Source organism: Triticum urartu, chromosome 3A (genome assembly GCF_056163025.1).
Source record: "Triticum urartu cultivar PI428250 chromosome 3A, HENAU_Tu73, whole genome shotgun sequence".
Lineage (NCBI taxonomy): Eukaryota > Viridiplantae > Streptophyta > Magnoliopsida > Poales > Poaceae > Triticum > Triticum urartu.
In genome coordinates, this window is record NC_141875.1 from 483899480 (window position 1) to 483920936 (window position 21457).

The 21457-nt window shown below is 44.7% G+C and overlaps 2 protein-coding genes across 2 annotated transcripts; one reads left to right on the top strand and one right to left on the bottom strand.

The window, feature by feature from the left end:
• Window positions 1-15361: 15361 nt before the first annotated feature.
• LOC147980204 (uncharacterized) lies at window positions 15362-16161 on the bottom strand. The gene has a single exon (XM_087547426.1). It carries the CDS (start codon window positions 16074-16076, stop codon window positions 15531-15533), a length of 546 nt encoding a protein of 181 aa, XP_087403552.1. The 5' UTR covers window positions 16077-16161; the 3' UTR covers window positions 15362-15530.
• Window positions 16162-17702: 1541 nt separating this feature from the next.
• LOC125527615 (uncharacterized) lies at window positions 17703-20838 on the top strand. Its single transcript, XM_087547425.1, has 4 exons — window positions 17703-19445; window positions 19552-19719; window positions 19894-20027; window positions 20170-20838. Exons 1-4 carry the CDS (start codon window positions 19394-19396, stop codon window positions 20308-20310), a joined length of 495 nt encoding a protein of 164 aa, XP_087403551.1. The 5' UTR covers window positions 17703-19393; the 3' UTR covers window positions 20311-20838.
• Window positions 20839-21457: the final 619 nt, after the last annotated feature.

Genomic DNA, 21457 nt, shown 5'->3' on the forward strand with positions numbered 1-21457 from the left:
TTACTACCTTAGTGCTAGAATTTAGTCTATTTTGGAACAGCCCAATAACTATTTCAGAAATTCCTAAATAAATCCTAGAGACCCACTTAGCCCATTTGTGTAAGGCAAGGGATACTACTAAAGTTTAGTCCCACATTGCTAGTTTAGTGGGAGTTGGACCTCCTTATAAGGGAGGTTCTTTCCCCACTTGTATGAGCATGAGAACAAGAGGGACATCCACGGGCGCTCCTCCGCCGCCGCGCCGCACCGCACCGCGGGAATGAGCCGAACCGATGTCTAAATTTTTATCACGCACTACGGGTATACGAAAGGCTACTCGGGAGCTGGAAAGTTTTTGCTGTAGTGGACATTGAATACAAACGCTGCACCCTTCGGCTGCTGCCTGTTCGTTTCATCTCCCGCGTTCCCTTCAGCTCCCGGCGCAGCCTCTCGCCTCCTTCTCACCAGAACTTCTTCCTCTCGCCACCGGATCCAATCTCTGAGCTGCTGCTGTCTTCCTCATCCCGGCTTGCGGCGTGCACCGCGAGTCGGGACAGTAGGCCTCCGAAACCGCACCTCTTTGAGTCATGTACAGGAGAAGGGTGATAAGATTTTTGGGGAGCGCTCAGCGCGACTACTGACTTCTTCGTCACGGACGCCCCGAACTCCGACGACTACTTCCCCAACGACGACAACCTCCTCGACGACATGGCCGGCGAGGACACCGACCCCAAGTCCACTGCTGCTGCTGCTGTCCCGTATGTGTTCTTCTCCTTCCTGTTCGAGGTCCTGCCACAATTTCTTGTTCTGTTGTTTGCCCTACATATGTTAGGTCCTACTTCATATATGAAACTTGTCCTACTATCTGCTCTAGAGAAACTTGGTTACAGTTCCTATATGCAGATGTTATTTACCTTCTCTCTGTCAGATCGCATGACTAGTTTTGTCACTGTTATATTAGTCATGCTTTATCTAATATTTCTGTTAATAAAATCGTTTGGTAAATTGCTCATATTTCCAACAATCCAAAAACCTTATCATAGGCAATTTACCCCAAGTGGTTTTGTTGCTTCCATGAGACCTCCTATGTTTGAGGGTATCCACTATAAGAGATGGCGCGTGAGAGCAGTCTTATGGTTTCAAACCATGAGTTGCTATGACGCCACGCTTGGCAAGCCTGAAGGGGAGTTTGATGCCCAACAGGAACAAGCTTTTCAGAAAATGGATAGTCTGTTTAAGGCTGCTCTCTTGAGTGTTCTTGGTGTTGGGGAACGTAGCAGAAATTCAAAATTTTCCTACGTGTCACCAAGATCTATCTATGGAGAGACCAGCAACGAGGGGAAGGAGAGTGCATCTACATACCCTTGTAGATCGCTAAGCGGAAGCGTTCAAGTGAACGGGGTCGATGGAGTCGTACTCGTCGTGATCCAAATCACCGATGATCAAGTGCCGAACGCACGGCACCTCCGCGTTCAACACACGTACAGCCCGGTGACGTCTCCCACGCCTTGATCCAGCAAGGAGAGAGGGAGAGGTTGAGGAAGACTCCATCCAGCAGCAGCACAACGGCGTGGTGGTGGTGGAGGAGCGTGGCAATCCTGCAGGGCTTCGCCAAGCACCACGGGAGAGGAGAAGGACTTAGGAGAGAGGGAGGGTCTGCACCAAAGGCATAAGGTGTTTCCAAGAGGCCCTCCTACCCTCACTATATATAGGGAGCCCAAGGGGGGGTGCGCCAGCCCTAGGAGATCCAATCTCCTAGGGCGCGGCGGCCAGGGGAGGTTTCCCTCCCCCCCAAGGCACCTAGGAGGTGCCTTCCCTCCTTGGGACTCTTCCTTAGGGTTCCCCCTTCACCCTAGGCGCATGGGCCATAAGGGAAGTGGCGCCCCAGCCCACTTTGGGCTAGATCCCTTCCCACTTCAGCCCATGGGACCCTCCGGGATAGGTGGCCCCACCCGGTGGGCCCCCGGGACCCTTCCGGTGGTCCCGGTACAATACCGATGACCCCGAAACTTGTCCCGATGGCCGAAACAGGACTTCCTATATATAAATCTTTACCTCCGGACCATTCCGGAACTCCTCGTGACATCCGGGATCTCATCCGGGACTCCGAACAACATTCGGTAACCACATACAAGCTTCCTTTATAACCCTAGCGTCATCGAACCTTAAGTGTGTAGACCCTACGGGTTCGGGAGACATGCAGACATGACCGAGACGTTCTCCAGTCAATAACCAACAGCGGGATCTGGATACCCATGTTGGCTCCCACATGTTCCACGATGATCTCATCGAATGAACCACGATGTCAAGGACTTAATCAATCCCGTATACAATTCCCTTTGTCTAGCGGTATTGTACTTGCCCGAGATTCGATCGTCGGTATCCCTATACCTTGTTCAATCTCGTTACCGGCAAGTCTCTTTACTCGTTCCGTAACACATCATCCCGTGATCAACTCCTTGGTCACATTGCGCATATGATGATGTCCTACCGAGTGGGCCCAGAGATACCTCTCCGCTTACACGGAGTGAGAAATCCCAGTCTCGATTCGTGCCAACCCAACAGACACTTTCGGAGATACCTGTAGTGCACCTTTATAGTCACCCAGTTACGTTGTGACGTTTGATACACCCAAAGCATTCCTACGGTATCCGGGATTTGCACAATCTCATGGTCTAAGGAAATGATACTTGACATTAGAAAAGCTTTAGCATACGAACTACACGATCTTTGTGCTAGGCTTAGGATTGGGTCTTGTCCATCACATCATTCTCCTAATGATGTGATCCCGTTATCAACGACATCCAATGTCCATGGTTAGGAAACCGTAACCATCTATTGATCAACGAGCTAGTCAACTAGAGGCTTACTAGGGACATGGTGTTGTCTATGTATCCACACATGTATCTGAGTTTCCTATCAATACAATTATAGCATGGATAATAAACGATTATCATGAACAAGGAAATATAATAATAATCAATTTATTATTACCTCTAGGGCATATTTCCAACAGTCTCCCACTTGCACTAGAGTCAATAATCTAGTTCACATCGCCATGTGATTAACACTCACAGGTCACATCGCCATGTAACCAACATCCAAAGAGTTTACTAGAGTCAATAATCTAGTTCACATCACTATGTGATTAACACTCAATGAGTGCTGGGTTTGATCATGTTGCTTGTGAGAGAGGTTTTAGTCAACGGGTCTGAACCTTTCAGATCCGTGTGTGCTTTACAAATCTCTATGTCATCTCCTAGATGTAGCTACCACGTTCTATTTGGAGCTATTCCAAATAACTGTTCTACTTGGAGCTATTCTAAATTGTTGCTCCATTATACGTATCTGGTATCTCTACTCAGAGCTATCCGGATAGGTGTTAAGCTTGCATCGACGTAACCCTTTACGACGAACTCTTTTACCACCTCCATAATCGAGAAAATTCCTTAGTCCACTAATTACTAAGGATAACTTTGACCGCTGTCCTGTGATCCATTCTTGGATCACTCTTGTACCCCTTGACTGACTCATGGCAAGGCACATTTCAGGTGTGGTACACAGCATAGCATACTGTAGAGCCTATGTCTTAAGCATAGGGGACGACCTTCGTCCTTTCTCTCTATTCTGCCGTGGTCGAGCTTTAAGTCTTAACTTCATACCTTATAACTCAGGCAAGAACTCCTTCTTTGACTGATCCATCTTGAACACCTTCAAGATCATGTCAAGGTATGTGCTCATTTGAAAGTACCATTAAGCGTTTTGATCTATCCTTATAGATCTTGATGCTCAATGCTCAAGTAGCTTAATCCAGGCTTTCCATTAAAAAACACTTTCCCAATAACCCTATATGCTTTCCAGAAATTCTACGTCATTTCTGATTAAAAATATGTTAACAAAATATACTCATCAGAAATTCTATAGTGCTCCCACTCACTTCTTTGGAAATACAAGTTTCTCACAAACTTTGTATACACCCAAAATCTTTGATCATCTCATCAAAGCATACATTGCAACTCCGAGATGCTTACTCCAGTCCTCAGAAAGGATTGCTGGAGCTTTGCATACTTATTAGCATCTTTCAGGATTGACAAAACCTTCCGGTTGTATCACATACAACCTTTCCTCAAAAATCGTCGAGGAAACAATGTTTTGACATCCTATCTGCAAGATTTCATAAATAATGCAGTAATCGCTAATATAATTACAACAGACTCTTAGCATCGCTACGAGTGAGAAAGTCTCATCGTAGTCAACTCCTTGAACTTGTCGGAAAATCATCGTAACGACAAGTCGAGCTTTCTTAATGGTGACATTTACCATCATTGCCCGTCTTCCTTTTAAAATCCATCTGTACTCAACAGCCTTACGACCATCAAGTAGTTCTTCCAAAGTCTATACTTTGTTTTCATATATGGATCCTCTCTCGGATTATATGGCCTCGAGCCATTTATCGGAATCCAGGCCCACCATCGCTTCTCCATAGCTCGTAGGTTCATTGTTGTCTAGCAACATGACTTCCAAGACAGGATTACGTACCACTCTGAAGTAGTACGCATCCTTGTCATCCCACGAGGTTTGGGAGTGACTTGATCCGAAGTCTCCTGATCAATATCATAAGCTTCCACTTCAATTGGTGTAGGTGCCACAGGAACAACTCTTTGTGCCCTGCTATACACTAGTTGAAGTGACGGTTCAATAACCTCATCAAGTCTCCACCATCCTCCCACTCAATTCCTTCGAGAGAAACTTTTCCTCAAGAAAGGACCCGATTCTAGAAACAATCCCTTATTACTTTCGAATCTGAGATAGGAGGTATACCCAACTGTTTTGGGTGTCCTATGAAGATGCATTTATCCGCTTTGGGTTTGAGCTTATCAGCCTGCAACTTTTCACATAAGCGCCGCAGCCCCAAACTTTTAAGAAATGACAGCTTAGGTTTCTCTAAACCATAGTTCATACGGTGTCATCTCATCGGAATTACGTGGTGCCCTATTTAAAGTGAATGTGGTTGTCTCTAATGCCTAACCCATAAACTATTGTGGTAATTTGATAAGAGACATCATGGTATGCATCATATCCAATAGGGTGCAGTTATGATGTTCGGACACACCATCACACTATGGTGTTCCAGGCTGTATCAGTTGTGAAACAATTTCCACAATGTCTTAATTCTGTGCCAAACTCGTAATTCAGATATTCATCTCTATGATCATATCATAGATATTTTATCCTCTTGTCACGACGATCTTTCAACTTCACCCTAAAATTACTTGAACCTTTCAATAATTCAGACTCGTGATTCATCAAGTAAATATACTCAACATCTACTCAAATCATCTGTGAAGTAAGAACATAATGATATCCACTACATGCCTCAGCACTCATTGGACTGCACACATCAAAAATGTATTACTTCCAACAAGTTGCTTTCTTGTTCCATTTTACTGAAAACGAGGCTTTCAGTCATCTTGCCCATGTGGTATGATTTGCATGTCTCAAGTGATTCAAAATCAAGCGAGTACAAAACGGTCCGTTTGCATGGAGTTTCTTCATGCATATATACCAATAGACATGGTTCGCATGTCCCAAACTTTTCAAAAATGAGTGAGCCCAAAGATCCATCAACATGGAGCTTCTTCATGCGTTTTATACCGATATGACTTACGTGGCAGTGCCACAATTAGGTGGTACTGTCATTACTATCTTTTGGCATGAACATGTGTATCACTACGATCGAGGTTCAATAAACCATTCATTTTAGGTGCAAGACCATTGAAGGTATTATTCAAATAAACAGAGTAACCATTATTCTCCTTAAATGAATAACCGTATTGCGGTAGACATAATCCAATCATGTCTATGCTCAACACAAACACCAATCTCGATGGTAGAGGGAGCGTGCGATGCTTGATCATATCAACATTGAGAACACTTCTAACACATATCGTCAGCTCACCTTTAGCTAGTCTCCGTTTATTCCGTAGCTTTTATTTCGAGTTACTAACACTTAGCAACCGAACCGGTATCTAATACCCTGGTGCTACTAGGAGTACTAGTAAAGTACACATTAACATAATGTATATCCAATATACTTCTATCGACCTTGCCAGCCTTCTAATCTACCAAGTATCTAGGGTAATTCTGCTCCAGTGGTTGTTCCCTTTATTACAGAAGCACTTAGTCTCGGGTTTGGGTTCAACCTTGGGTTTCTTCACTAGAGCAGCAGCTGAATTGCCGTTTTATGAAGTATCCCTTCGTACCCTTGCCCTTCTTGAAACTAGTGGTTTCACCAACCATCAACAATTGATGCTCCTTCTTGATTTCTACTTTTGTGGTGTCAAACATCACGAACATCTCAAGGATCATCATACATGTCCCCGATATATTATAGTTCATCACGAAGCTCTAGCAGCTTGGTGGTAATGACTTCGGAGAAACATCACTATCTTATCTGGAAGATCAACTCCCACTTGATTCAAATGATTGTTGTATTCAGACAATCCGAGCACAAGCTCAACAATTGAGCTTTTCTCCTTAGTTTGCAGGTTAAAAAATCGTCGGAGGTCTTATACCTCTTGACGTGGGCACGAGCCTGAAATTCCAATTTCAGCCCTCAAAACATCTCATATGTTTCGTGACGTTTCAAAAACGTCTTTGGTGCCTCAACTCTAAATCGTTTAACTGAACTATCATGTAGTTATCAAAACGTGTATGTCAGATGTTCGCAACATCCACACACAACGTTCGAGGTTTAGCACACTGAGCGGTGCATTAAGGACATAAGCCTTCTAAGAAGCAATGAGGACAATCCTCAGTTTACGGACCTAGTCCGCATAATTGCTACTATCAACTTTCAACTAATTTTTTCTCTAGGAACATATCTAAACAGTAGAACTAAAGCGTGAGATACGACATAATTTGCAAAATCATTTTGACTATGTTCAGGATAATTAAGTTCATCTTATGAACTCCCACTTAGATAGATATCCCTCTAGTCATCTAAGTGATTACATGATCCGAGTCAACTAGGCCGTGTCCGATCTGTGCGTGAGACGGACTAGTCAACGTCGGTGAACATCTTCATGTTGATCGTATCTTCTATACGACTCATGCTCGACCTTTCGGTCTTCTGTGTTCCGAGGCCATGTCTGTACATGCTAGGCTCGTCAAGTTAACCCTAAGTGTTTTTGCATGTGTAAAACTGTCTTACACCCGTTGTATGTGAACGTAAGGATCCATCACACCCGATTAACACGTGGTGCTTAGAAACGACGAACTGTAGCAACGGTGCACAATTAGGGGAGAACACTTCTTGAAATTGTTGTAAGGGATCATCTTATTTACTACCGTCGTTCTAAGCAAATAAGATGTATAAATATGATAAACATCATATGCAATCAAATAATAGTGACATGATATGGCCAATATCATATAGCTCCTTTGATCTCCATCTTGGGGCTCCATGATCATCTATTACAAGAACATGATCAATCTCATACATCACATATATCATTCATCACATCCTTTTGGCCATATCACATCACATAGCATACCCTGCAAAAACAAGTTAGACGTCCTCTAATTGTTGTTTGCATGTTTTACGTGGCTGCTATGGGTTTCTAGCAAGAACGTTTCTTACCTACGCAAAACCACAACGTGATATGCCAATTGCTATTTACCCTTCATAAGGACCCTTTTCATCGAATCCGATCCGACTAAAGTAGGAGAGACAGACACCCGCTAGCCACCTTATGCAACTAGTGCATGTCAGTCGGTGGAACCTGTCTCACGTAAGAGTACGTGTAAGGTCGGTCCGGGCCGCTTCATCCCACGATGCCGCCGAATCAAGATAAGACTAGTAACGGCAAGCATATTGAACAAAATCAACGCCCACAACTACTTTGTGTTCTACTCGTGCATAGAAACTACGCATAGACCTAGCTCATGATGCCACTGTTGGGGAACGTAGCAGAAATTCAAAATTTTCCTACGTGTCACCAAGATCTATCTATGGAGAGACCAGCAACGAGGGGAAGGAGAGTGCATCTACATACCCTTGTAGATCTCTAAGCGGAAGCGTTCAAGTGAACGGGGTCGATGGAGTCGTACTCGTCGTGATCCAAATCACCGATGATCAAGTGCCGAACGCACGACACCTCCGCGTTCAACACACGTACAGCCCGGTGACGTCTCCCACGCCTTGATCCAGCAAGGAGAGAGGGAGAGGTTGAGGAAGACTCCATCCAGCAGCAGCACAACGGCGTGGTGGTGGTGGAGGAGCGTGGCAATCCTGCAGGGCTTCGCCAAGCACCACGGGAGAGGAGAAGGACTTAGGAGAGAGGGAGGGTCTGCACCAAAGGCATAAGGTGTTTCCAAGAGGCCCTCCTACCCTCACTATATATAGGGAGCCCAAGGGGGGGTGCGCCAGCCCTAGGAGATCCAATCTCCTAGGGGGCGGCGGCCAGGGGAGGTTTCCCTCCCCCCCAAGGCACCTAGGAGGTGCCTTCCCTCCTTGGGACTCTTCCTTAGGGTTCCCCCTTCACCCTAGGCGCATGGGCCATAAGGGAAGTGGCGCCCCAGCCCACTTTGGGTTGGATCCCTTCCCACTTCAGCCCATGGGACCCTCCGGGATAGGTGGCCCCACCCGGTGGGCCCCCGGGACCCTTCCGGTGGTCCCGGTACAATACCGATGACCCCGAAACTTGTCCCGATGGCCGAAACAGGACTTCCTATATATAAATCTTTACCTCCGGACCATTCCGGAACTCCTCGTGACGTCCGGGATCTCATCCGGGACTCCGAACAACATTCGGTAACCACATACAAGCTTCCTTTATAACCCTAGCGTCATCGAACCTTAAGTGTGTAGACCCTACGGGTTCGGGAGACATGCAGACATGACCGAGACGTTCTCCGGTCAATAACCAACAGCGGGATCTGGATACCCATGTTGGCTCCCACATGTTCCACGATGATCTCATCGGATGAACCACGATGTCAAGGACTTAATCAATCCCGTATACAATTCCCTTTGTCTAGCGGTATTGTACTTGCCCGAGATTCGATCGTCGGTATCCCTATACCTTGTTCAATCTCGTTACCGGCAAGTCTCTTTACTCGTTCCGTAACACATCATCCCGTGATCAACTCCTTGGTCACATTGCGCATATGATGATGTCCTACCGAGTGGGCCCAGAGATACCTCTCCGCTTACACGGAGTGACAAATCCCAGTCTCGATTCGTGCCAACCCAACAGACACTTTCGGAGATACCTGTAGTGCACCTTTATAGTCACCTAGTTACGTTGTGACGTTTGATACACCCAAAGCATTCCTACGGTATCCGGGAGTTGCACAATCTCATGGTCTAAGGAAATGATACTTGACATTAGAAAAGCTTTAGCATACGAATTACACGATCTTTGTGCTAGGCTTAGGATTGGGTCTTGTCCATCACATCATTCTCCTAATGATGTGATCCCGTTATCAACGACATCCAATGTCCATGGTTAGGAAACCGTAACCATCTATTGATCAACGAGCTAGTCAACTAGAGGCTTACTAGGGACATGGTGTTGTCTATGTATCCACACATGTATCTGAGTTTCCTATCAATACAATTATAGCATGGATAATAAACGATTATCATGAACAAGGAAATATAATAATAATCAATTTATTATTGCCTCTAGGGCATATTTCCAACACTTGGTGAGAACATAGTTGATGCTTATGTGTCAATTGACAATGGAAAAGATATGTGGGGTGCACTCGAGGCCAAGTTTGAGGTCTCGGATGCCGGCACTGAGCTGTATATCATGGAGCAATTCTATGATTACAGGATGACTGAAGAGCGCTCCGTGGTTGAGCAAGCTCATGAGATACAGTCATTTGCTAGAGAACTTGAGCACTTCAACTGTATGCTACCGGACAAGTTTGTTGCCGGAGGTATCATCACCAAGCTTCCTCCTTCGTGGAGGAATTTTGCTACCTTACTGAAGCATAAGAGATAGGAGTTTTCCGTTCCGGATCTCATTGGTACTCTTGATGTCGAAGAAAAGGCGAGAGCAAAGGACACACATGCTCGAGGTATTGAGGGAGGATCTAGTGCCAATCTGGTACAGAAGAAGAACTTCAGCCCCACAAGTTCAAGAACAAGGGAAAGTTTGATGGTAAAGCAAAATTTTATGGGAAGAACAAGGCTGTGTAACACACGAACTTCAAGAAGAAGAATGACAAGAAGAAAGGTGTTTTTCATGTGTGTGGGGATCTTGATCATTGGGCTCCTAGTTGCCCTAATCGCTATGACAAGCGTCATCCTGGAAAAGGCAGCAAGACTGCTAATGTTGTCATTGGAGACATTGACATGAAGGATGCTGGGTATGGTATATTTCCCACTATTCTTTCGGTATGTCATTCTCCTGATTGGTTGTTTGACACAGGTGCTAATGTGCATGTATGCGGTGATATTTCCATGTTTTTGTCTTATCAGACCGCAGGGACTTCAACCGTGCTGATGGGCAACAGTTCAAGTGCTTCTGTTCGTGGTGTTGGCACGGTCGATCTGAAGTTTACTTCAGGAAAGATCGTGCGGCTGAAGAACGTGCATTATGTCCCCTCCGTCAATAAAAATCTTGTTAGTGGATCTCTTATGTGTAGAGATGGCTATAAGCTTGTCTTTGAGTCGAATAAATTTGTAATATCCAAGTGAAACCTTTGTTGGTAAAGGCTATGAGTCAGGAGGTCTGTTTCGTTTATTCTTATCAGATGTTTGCAATAAAGTTGTTAATCATATTTGCAACAATAGTGAATCAAATGTGTGGCATTCACGTCTTTGTCATGTTAACTTTGGTTGCATGTCGCGACTAGCAAAGTTGAACTTAATCCCTAGTTTCACCACTGTCAAGTTTGTGTGCAAGCTAAACAACCTCGTAAGTCTCACACTACTGCGGAAACGAGAAATCTTGCACCACTAGAGCTCATACATTCAGATCTATGTGAAATGAATGGTGTTTTGACGAAAGGTGGAAAGAAATATTTCATGACATTAATTGACGACTCCACTAGATACTGCCGTGTGTATCTTCTGAAATCTAAGGATGAGGCTTTGAACTTTTTCAAGATCTATAAAGTTGAAGTGGAAAACCAACTTGATCGGAAAATCAAGAGGCTTAGGTCCGACCGTGGTGGAGAGTATTTTTCCAATGAATTTGATGCTTTTTGTGCGGAATATGGTATAATCCATGAGAGGACACCTCCCTATTCACCTCAGTCAAATGGGGTGGCTGAAAGAAATAATCGTACTCTAACTGATTTGGTTAACGCCATGTTAGACACATCGGGTCTCTCCAAGGCATGGTGGAGGGAGGCGATATTGACAACATGTCATGTCCTAAACCGAGTCCCCACAAATAACAAAGAGATAACTCCATTCGAGGAATGGGAGAAGAAAAGGTTAAAGATCTCTTATCTACGAACATGGGGTTGTTTGGCGAAAGTCAATATGCCAATTCCAAAGAAGCGCAAGCTTGGACCAAAGACCGTGGATTGTATTTTCTTGGGATATGCTTTTCATAGCATTGGATATAGATTGTTGGTTGTAAAATCTGAGGTATCTGACATGCATGTCGGTACGATCATGGAGTCGAATGATGCGACTTTCTTTGAAGATATCTTTCCCATGAAGGATATCACTACCTCATCTAATTAAGAAATGCCTAGTTCATCGAATCAGGAACCAGTGACAATTACCGAACCTGCCATTTCGATGGAACACTTTGAAAGTCCTGTGAAGGAGAACAATGATGTTCCTACTAGGAGCAAGACCTTTGGTGATGATTTTCTTGTGTATCTCATAGATGACACTCCCAGTTCTATTTCAGAGGCCTATGCATCTGAAGATGCTGACTACTGGAAGGAAGCGGTTCGTAGCGAGATGGATTCCATCTTGGCGAATGAAACTTGGGAGATAACTGATCGTCCTTATGGGTGCAAATCTATAGGATGCAAATGGGTATTCAAGAAGAAGCTTAGGCCTGATGGTACTATTGAAAAGTACAAGGCTCGGCTCGTGGCTAAGGGTTATACCCAAAAGGAAGGTGAAGACTTCTTTGATACTTACTCACTTATGGCTCGACTGACCACTATTCCAGTTCTACTTTCACTAGCTGCCTCACATGGTCTTCTCGTTCATCAAATGGATGTTAAGACTGCTTTCCTAAATGGAGAGTTGGACGAGGAAATTTATATGGAACAACCAGATGGGTTTGTACTAGATGGTCAGGAAAGAAAAGTGTGCAAGTTGCTGAAGTCTTTGTATAGACTCAAGCAAGCACCCAAACAGTGGCATGAGAAGTTTGAAAGAACTTTAACAGCTGCAGGCTTTGTTGTAAACGAAGCTGATAAATGTGTGTACTATCGCCATGGTGGGGGTGAGGGAGTTATCCTTTGCTTGCATGTTGATGACATACTAATTTTCGGATCAAATCTGAATGTTATTAAGGAGGTCAAGGACTTTCTATCTCGTTGTTTCGAGATGAAAGATTTAGGAGTGGCTGATGTCATTCTGAATATCAAGTTGTTGAGAGACGATGATGGTGGGATCACATTGCTTCAATCTCACTATGTGGAAAAGATCTTGAGTCGCTTTGGCTATAGTGAATTCAAGCCCTCTCCAACACCATATGATGCTAGCGTGTTGCTTCGAAAGAATCGAAGAATTGCTAGAGACCAATTGAAGTATTCTCAGATTATTGGCTCGCTTATGTACTTAGCCAGTGCTACAAGACCTGACGTCTCTTTTGCTGTTAGCAAAACTAAGTCGGTTTGTTTCAAAACCAGGAGATGTGCACTGGAAAGCTCTAGAGAGAGTTTTGCGTTATTTGAAAGGCACTGTGAATTATGGAATTCACTACACTGGGCACTCAAAAGTGCTTGAAGGGTATAGTGACTCAAACTGGATCTCAGATGCTGATGAGATAAACGCCACGGGCAGTTATGTATTCACTCATGGAGGTGGCGCTGTTTCTTAGAAATCTTGCAAGCAGACCATCTTAACGAGGTCAACAATGAAAGCAGAACTCACAGCACTAGATATAGCTACGGTCGAAGCAGATTGGCTTCGTCGGCTCTTGAATGACTTGCCGACTGTTGAGAAACCTGGGTATCCTTATGAACTGTGACAATCAAACTGTGATCACGAAAGTGAGCAGCTCAAAGGATAACATAAAGTCATCAAGGCACGTTCAGAGAAGGTTAAAGTCTGTCAGGAAAATGAAAAACTCCGGAGTTATTGCATTGGATTATATCCAAACATCTAAAAATCTAGCAGATCCTTTTACTAAGGGTCTATCACGTAATGTGATAGATAATGCATCGAGGGAGATGGGTATGAGACCCACAATATGAGTTGTTCACAGTGGTAACCTATTCTTTGTGATGGGAGATCCCGTGAATTAGATATGAAAGACAAGTTGTTGATCAACTGAGAGGAGAGTATCCTTACTATTAACAATACCACTCCATGAAGATGCAATACTCTCCTAATCTGCATGGCAGGTTGATGTATATCTTAATGTGTTCTAAGTGGATTATTTAAGCAGAGATATTGTCCTGCAAAATATCTTTTGAAGAACACATCTATATGAGTCTGATTGTCAAACGTCGCAATCTATGAGAGTAGGGTTCTCTCTAGTAAACTCATGAAAGGTCACGGAGTATGACGCATAAGCTCCACCCACGGGGAAGACCCACGGTAGCCTAGTATCTGTTAGGCCTTTATGTGAAGCTAGATTCATAGAAAACTTGCAGTTCAAGGCCCAGTCCACTATTCAAGTTGCTTACAAGTGTAGCATAGAGTTCTAGGTGCAAGTTAAACGTAACAGTCTCCACTGCAATGCCGGTATATCAAATAGTGTTTTGGAATCAAAGGCAAATTGTTGTGTGCCTCTGAGATCTGGTGGAGGATTGCTGGAATTTAGTCTATTTTGGGACAGCCCAATAACTATTTTAGAAATTCCTAAATAAATCCTAGAGGCCCACTTAGCCCATTTGTGCAAGGCAAGGGATACTATTAAAGTTTAGTACCACATTGCTAGTTTAGTGGGAGTTGGACCTCCTTATAAGGGAGGTTCTTTCCCCACTTGTATGAGCATGAGAACAAGAGGGACATCCACGCGCGCTCCTCCGCCGCCGCCCGCCTCGCCACGCCACGCTCGCCTCATCGCGACGCGACGCGGGAATGAGCCGAGCCGATGTCTAAATTTTTGTCACGCACTACGGGTATACGAAAGGCCACTCGAGAGCTGGAAAGTTTTTTGCTGTAGTGGACATTGAATACGAACGATGCACCCTTCGGCTGCTGCCTGTTCGTTTCGTCTCCCGCGTTCCCTTCAGCTCCCGGCGTAGCCTCCCGCCTCCTTCTCACCAGAACTTCTTCCTCTCGCCACAGGATCTAATCTCTGAGTTGTTGCTGTCTTCCTCATCCCGGCTTGCGGCGTGCACCGCGAGTCGGGACAGTAGGACTCCGAAACCGCACCTATTTGAGTCATGTACGGGAGAAGGGTGATAAGTTTTTTGGGGAGCACTCAGCGCGACTACTGACTTCTTCGTCATGGACGCCCTGAACTCTGACGACTATTTCCCCGACGACGATTTCTTCCCCGACGTCGGCAACCTCCTCGACGACATGGCCGGCGAGGACACCGACCCCAAGTCCACTGCTGCTGCTGCTGTCCCGTATGTGTTCTTCTCCTTTCTATTCGAGGTCCTGCCACAATTTCTTGTTCTGTTGTTTGTCCTACATATGTTAGGTCCTACTTCATATATGAAACTTGCCCTACTATCTGTTCTAGAGAAACTTGGTTACAGTTCCTATATGCAGATATTATTTACCTTCTCTCTGTCAGATCGCATGACTAGTTTTGTCACTGTTATATTAGTCATACTTTATCTAATATTTCTGTCAATAAAATTAGTTGATAAATTACTCATATTTCCAACACTTAGTCTGTGATTTACCTACCCATACTAATAAGAAAAGCTAGCGCTCAACCGGGTGATATTTTGGCACGCCGTTCGTCACCTTGTGTGTATGACACGTGCCCCATCGATCATGTTACAAATGACGACGACAGCACCAAAAACGGTTGCAACATAGACCGCGTTGCAATGAAAACTTCCTTTTTACATGAACCATAGAATATGGTTCGACGGAGCACAACACGGCTCATGTTGCAAAGCCCCGAACGCAATAACAAGCCATGTTGTGAAGGAAGGGGGAAGATCGGATGGTTGCGGAGGCGGCCAGGCGCACCAAGTTGGTAAGTGAGAACTGCTCGATCTCCTTGACTCGTTGATTAAGAAATTGTAGGCTCTCCTTGATTCATTAATCATGTGTCCACCTTTTTTGTGCTCAATTGCCCTTTCATCGCTCAAAAATACATGAACAAAGAGGCGGCAAATTTTACACGCGATCAAAAATAAAGGAAAATACGAGAGAAGGCCTTTGCCATCTCTCAGTTTGTCAAGTGGCCAGTTGAGTTGTAGCATTAGCATGGTAGTGCGGCGTAGCTCTCCTCGTGTATAGTCTCCAACGTGGGCCGCCGCCTCGACAAGCGACCGCCACGTATCCGTTGATTGAGCTCTTCGATCTCTGCCCCAGCCGCTTCGTTGTCCACGGCCATCTCATCCAACCGCGGCGTCCTGACCGGCCCGACGTCCGCCTCGGCGGCAACGGAAGCCACCCCGGGCGGCGCCACGACGATGTCCGCCACCTTGGCCGAAGCGGGCCTCCGGGCATGAGCCTCGCTGGCGAAAACGTCGGCGGGCACGGCCTTGGAGCCAAGCCGCTTCATGGGGAAGGCGGCGTAGACTCTCCCGAGCTCGAGGTCCTCATCAGCCGCAAGCGCCTCGATCCGGCGCCCCGCCTGCAGCGCGCGCGCGTCGGCCAGAAAATGGCCCGGCGCCTCGAGCATCAGCTCAGCCGCCGTCGCCGGGGGCCTGACCAGCCACAGCCCGCCACCGGGGAGCACGATCCTGACGTCCTTGGCCGCCCCGGGGATCATGGCCAGCATGCAGGACGCCAAGTTCCCCATGCCGAAGAGAGTCAGAGATAGGGCAAAGGCGAAGACAGAGTGCAAGGAATGAGAGCTGTGATGGTTCGGCGTGTGTGGCTGCGCTGCGTGGGATCGGTTGCGCGGGGGATATATGCTAGCCGGAGGAAACGCGTGATATAATAGGAGCATACTGAGACGCGGATGTTTGGTATATGTGTGTATATATACTTTATATGGAAAAAAAATAGCGTATGTGCATCGTGTAGCTTTAGGTTAGGCCCTAGTAGCTTTGGTTTTTTGGCCGTTCATCGTCTTCACTTCAGAGGCGGCGATGGCAATGCTGGATAAAGAAGGTTCAGATTTGTCTTCAACGAAGCAATCGGTTCTATTGTTGAGGATGAATTTGGAAATTATCTGTTCAAATAAGGATGGTGTGGCGACGGCATCATCCTCGTGGTGGACCAGTGTCCTCGGGCTCCATCGTTGCGACGACGTTTGCCCCAACGCCGGTGTGGAGCTTGGGAGATAGTTCATGAACGGATGCACATTGTGATATGCATCGACGACATCTGGAAGACAGAACATGTGCTGGATTCATGGTTGATAGATGGCAGGTATGGCTCCCTCCTTCGACGTCTTAGTCGTGGTAGGGTGCCAAATCTGGAGTGCGACGGTGTGTCTGGGGTGTTGCATCCGTCTGATTTGTTCAACGATAGTGGCTTACTTTTGGTGAGCCACCTTGGAGGTCCGCAAAGTTGCTTATCAACGATGGAGCCGTGTCGAGCTCGGATGAGGAGGTGATCCGTCATTTTTTTTCTTTGATGACTCTGTGGTGGTGCCGGAGGCAGGTGACGGGAGTTGGTGTTAAGTTCAGTGATGTTCTGCTATCTTTTCAGTTTTGTCATGTCGGTCTTTACATGACCTGTACTTTGTTTTTCATGATATCAATGAGACATGTATTAACACGTAAAAAAGTCAAAATTCTGAAAATATTTTCAAATAAACTTGATCTTACTTGTATTAAAAAAATCACATAAAGGATAATAAAACCGTTGACTTCTTTTCAAGAAAAACAAAATTTTTGGTCGAAATAGTGTGAGTAGAGACTTATAATAGCAAGTATTTTTTTGCATTTTTACTCTGAAGCCAACACTGGGTTTTTATTCGTGAACATTTATATACTGGTGCAAAAAAGAAGTCAAGTTTATTCCAAAATAAACTTCTAAACTTTTTTGTGAAAAAAAAGAAATTCTCATATAAGATGTATATACAGCCAGAAACCCCCGAGCATACTGCTAGTATTTGGTTTTTTTCGAATGGATGGTAGTAGTTAGTTTGACCGTGTGTGTACATGGGTTTATGTCCAAATTTTCAGAGTGGACATATTACTCCATCCAGAATGTAACTCTAAGAAATTTATTTATATTATAAAGACGTGCCTTTAAATCTCTATTTTTAATGAAGCAGTTGGTAGCCTGGTACTCCGGTTTTATTTTCGTCCGGATTTATTTCCTCTCACCTCCCACCACCATCTTCCACAGGTTTTCTTATTCATTGGTTTATTTTTTTACTCCACTATTTTTTTAAAAAAATAGCACTTTTCAAACATACAAAAGATCACGGATCTAACTTTCCTAACATATCCAAATCAACCGATCTCTCTTATTCAATTTGCTTTAGGAAACAAATAATAGATTTTCGAGAAACAAATAAAGGATTTTAAGAAAATTAACAAGTAAACCATGACAAACAAATCTTATTGTAGAAGTGTTACTTTTTCCTTACTCCTAATGTAGGAGTCCGTACGTGATTTCGATCGTTCATACCCTTCGACCCCACTCCCACCGATCCCCTCACCCACCGATTTTCTCTATATCGGTTTTATTGAAAGAAGAAAGTCGGCAGGCAATCGAATTTTCTGAACGCTATCTCCCACGTCCCATAGCCAAAAAAGGGAACCCTCCTTGTCCAGATTTTCTTTTCCTTATGCACATAACATTTATTCCATATACAACACCAATCAGACTATAATCTTTCCGTATATACAACTGATACCTCCATGACTCCATCTCCTCTCTGTTCAAATCGCCATGTTTGTCCGTGGTTCCTCGTCTCGGCGAGGATCCCCGGAAGCGAGGCAAATTTTGCCATCGGAGCAGGAGATGACGGGGCACATGACGACAACGCGCCCCGCCGCTACGACCGAGGAGGAGGAGATGGTCATGGCCGCCTCTGCAGCGGTCAATGCCGCGCCACCGGGCGCAGACGATCGGGAGCACTAGAAGAAAGTGCGGGCGAGGAACAAGAAGAAGCGGCGGAGGGTGCCGAGCGAGGAGGAGCTGGCCGCGCTGAGGTCCGTGCTCCGCTGGGCCCGCCACGGCAGAGGCGGACGACGAGGAGGAGGCGGACTACGCGCACCTGTTGCCGGCTGGGAGGCGGCGGCCGCGCGTGACGGTGGAGCTGCATGCGCACTCGGCGCGCAGCGACGGCTTGCTCTTGCCCGCGGCGCTCGTGGAGCGCGCACACCGCAATGGGTTAAGCCTTTCTTCCCGCCTGTCACCAACTGCATAGACGTTCGCGACGTGCTCGACGAAACAACTGGCTCCAATGTTCTTCAGTTCCGTAATAGCCGATGCCATGTCCGAGCTCATCCTCGTGTGCTGCTAAACACCTCCGCCGCCACTTCTTTTACTCTTGCTATGCTTTGTTTCGGAAGGATGATGCCTAGCACGTTCGCACACTAACTCTGTTACCTGGTGATCAGTACAGGTGAAGGTGCTCGCACTGACTGATCATGACACCATGGCCGGTGTCCCGGAGGCGATGGAGTCGGCAAAGGAATTTTCCATCAGGATCATCCCAGGTGTTGAGATAAGCGCCCTTTATTCGCCTAGGTAACCCTTTTCTCGCCACCCTAAAATTTGTAACACGCCTTGATGGTCACACAGATGTGGTTAATTCTCAAAGTTGTTAATTGTTCTGAAAGCAATGGATCAGGAGCGGATGAACTTGTTCATATTCTCGCATACTACGATAGTTGGGGCCCTGGGAAATCTCAGGAAGTAGAGAAGGTTCTATCTAGCATCAGGGAGGGCCGCTATACACGTGCCAAGGAGATGCTATCGAAATTTAGGAACCTCGGCATGCCATTGAACTTTGAAGATGTGTCTACTATAGCAGGGAATGGAGTGGCTCCAGGGCGGGTGCACGTGGCGCGTGCCATGGTTGTAGCTGGATATTTTGATAATCTTTTTTTAAGCCCAGAACCGTGAAACAATCGTTCTACGGTATATTTTCATTGAAAGAAAAAAACAACAAAAAAGAAAAGGAAAACAGTATCTGCATAAATTGGTAACATGGGCAAGCTTTCAGCAGGTACTTGTACGATGGAGGGCCTGCTTATGCTACGTAAGTATACATTTTGAATCATGGTCATGCATGTTTTTGCTTCATTTCGCAGCAGATGCAGAGTAGTTAGTTTATACTGATGTGGATTTCTGTTGTTCATTTGTAGTGGCAGTGAGCCAGATGGGAATCTGTTGTGCAACTAATATATACAACTGGGGGCATAGCTGTTTTGGCTCATCCGTGGGCATTGAAAATCCTATTCTTGTGATAAAGGATTTGAAAGTTGATGGTCTGCATGCTATTGAGGTCTATCGAAGCGATGGAAAACTATCTAGTATGAATGGCATGATCATTTTTCAGTCATAACAAGTGATACTTTATGTTACCAATTTATGCAGATACTAATGATGCATCTAACGTATATGTCTATTTTATGCCTTCGTTGAGAAGAAAATGTCTAATGTATCTGAACTTCAATGGAATTAACTGCTGAATTTGTCTAAACCAGGTTTGAGTGATCTGGTTGATACTTATGAGCTTCTGAAGCTCGGTGGATCAGATTACCATGGACGAGATGACAAGGAAGAACCTGATATAGGAAGCGTTGATCTTCCAGTCTTGGCATTTTTTAGATTTCTTGAGGTAGCTCAACCAATTTGCTGCAATGCTATCAAGGAAATTTTTGCAAACACCACTGAAAGATCATAAGTATATATGGCCCAAAAGGATGTCATCGGACTATCTCTGTAGATGATTTATGTAATAGGTGCCTTTTCTTCTCCAGAACTGGAGGAAACAGGTGATTCTGAGATTGAGGTCCTCCGGGGGAAACTTGCAGACAGACGACAATTCTGTTCATAAAGGAACCATCGTTCTCATCGGCGGCTGCAGGCTGTTGTGTGACACAGAGATCTCATTTTTCTAGCAACTACAGGCACTCAGTGAAGCAGTAGGAAGGAGGAAGTTGGTCAGACGATTATCTGATGACCTGATATGCTACCTGGTGTCTTTTAGTAACAAATATAACTTCTTCTCCAGAAAAAAGAACATTGAGAGGCATGCTACAGTTTATTTTGCCCTGAGAATTGCTCATAATTTTGTAACAAAGACAAACATGCCAGTAGACCTCTTACACTTGACTCCGGCACCTCTTTCTAGAAATAGATGGAACTGAAGTTTCCTGTTCGATATTTTTACATACCTTTTGTCTAGGCCAAAGGTGTGATTCTTCAGGGTTAATACTTCATATATTGTTAGCTCTTGATTCTTGTAGGACATTTATGACAATTTAGCTTCAAATCTATTAGTATTTTTTCTGGGACATTTATAAGTGTGTGCCCAAGCTTCAAGTATGTACAGTGTGCACACTTTGTTCGACAAATTATAACCCCAATCAAGGTCAAAATCGATGCATATATGACATCACAAATCTCCTCCAAGGAATGATCATATAAAAAAGACACTTAAAAATACAATTCGTTCGAAGTATGTTGCTTTCCTTTCTTGAACTTGTATTCCGTCATTTATTAATATTTATTTACACGTCCATTAACGTATTATGAAGCTAATTTTACATAACATTACAGGGGCATGAATGAATAAGGAGTGAATTTAGATCATGGCCCTTCAGGTTTGAAGGTATTGTTCATGTAAATTTGTTATTCCTACTAAAATTGACATACTAATCCTACATGCACCTAAATATTCTTGCAGGGATATATTATGATAACTCCCCAAAATCAATACTGTATAATGACAGAAGTTGATAATCTATATCAGTAGGAGCAAGCTTTTTTTAGGGCCAATGACAGTGGGAAAGGCTCTCACTGACTTTTTTTTTCTTTATTAAAATATGTTAGGGGTCAACTATACAAATTTTTTCTTCCTCTGCTCCAAGAAAACCATGGAAACATGGTGGAAAGGACTAAAACAAAATAATTGAATGAACTCTTTATAGCGGAGAAGGTAAGAAAAAAATTCTTCTTCTGCTCCAAGTTTCACAACTCTAAATCTTTCAGTTGTAGAAGATAGCAAAATGGAGATTAGACTAATTTTCCTTCTCATTTTGAAGA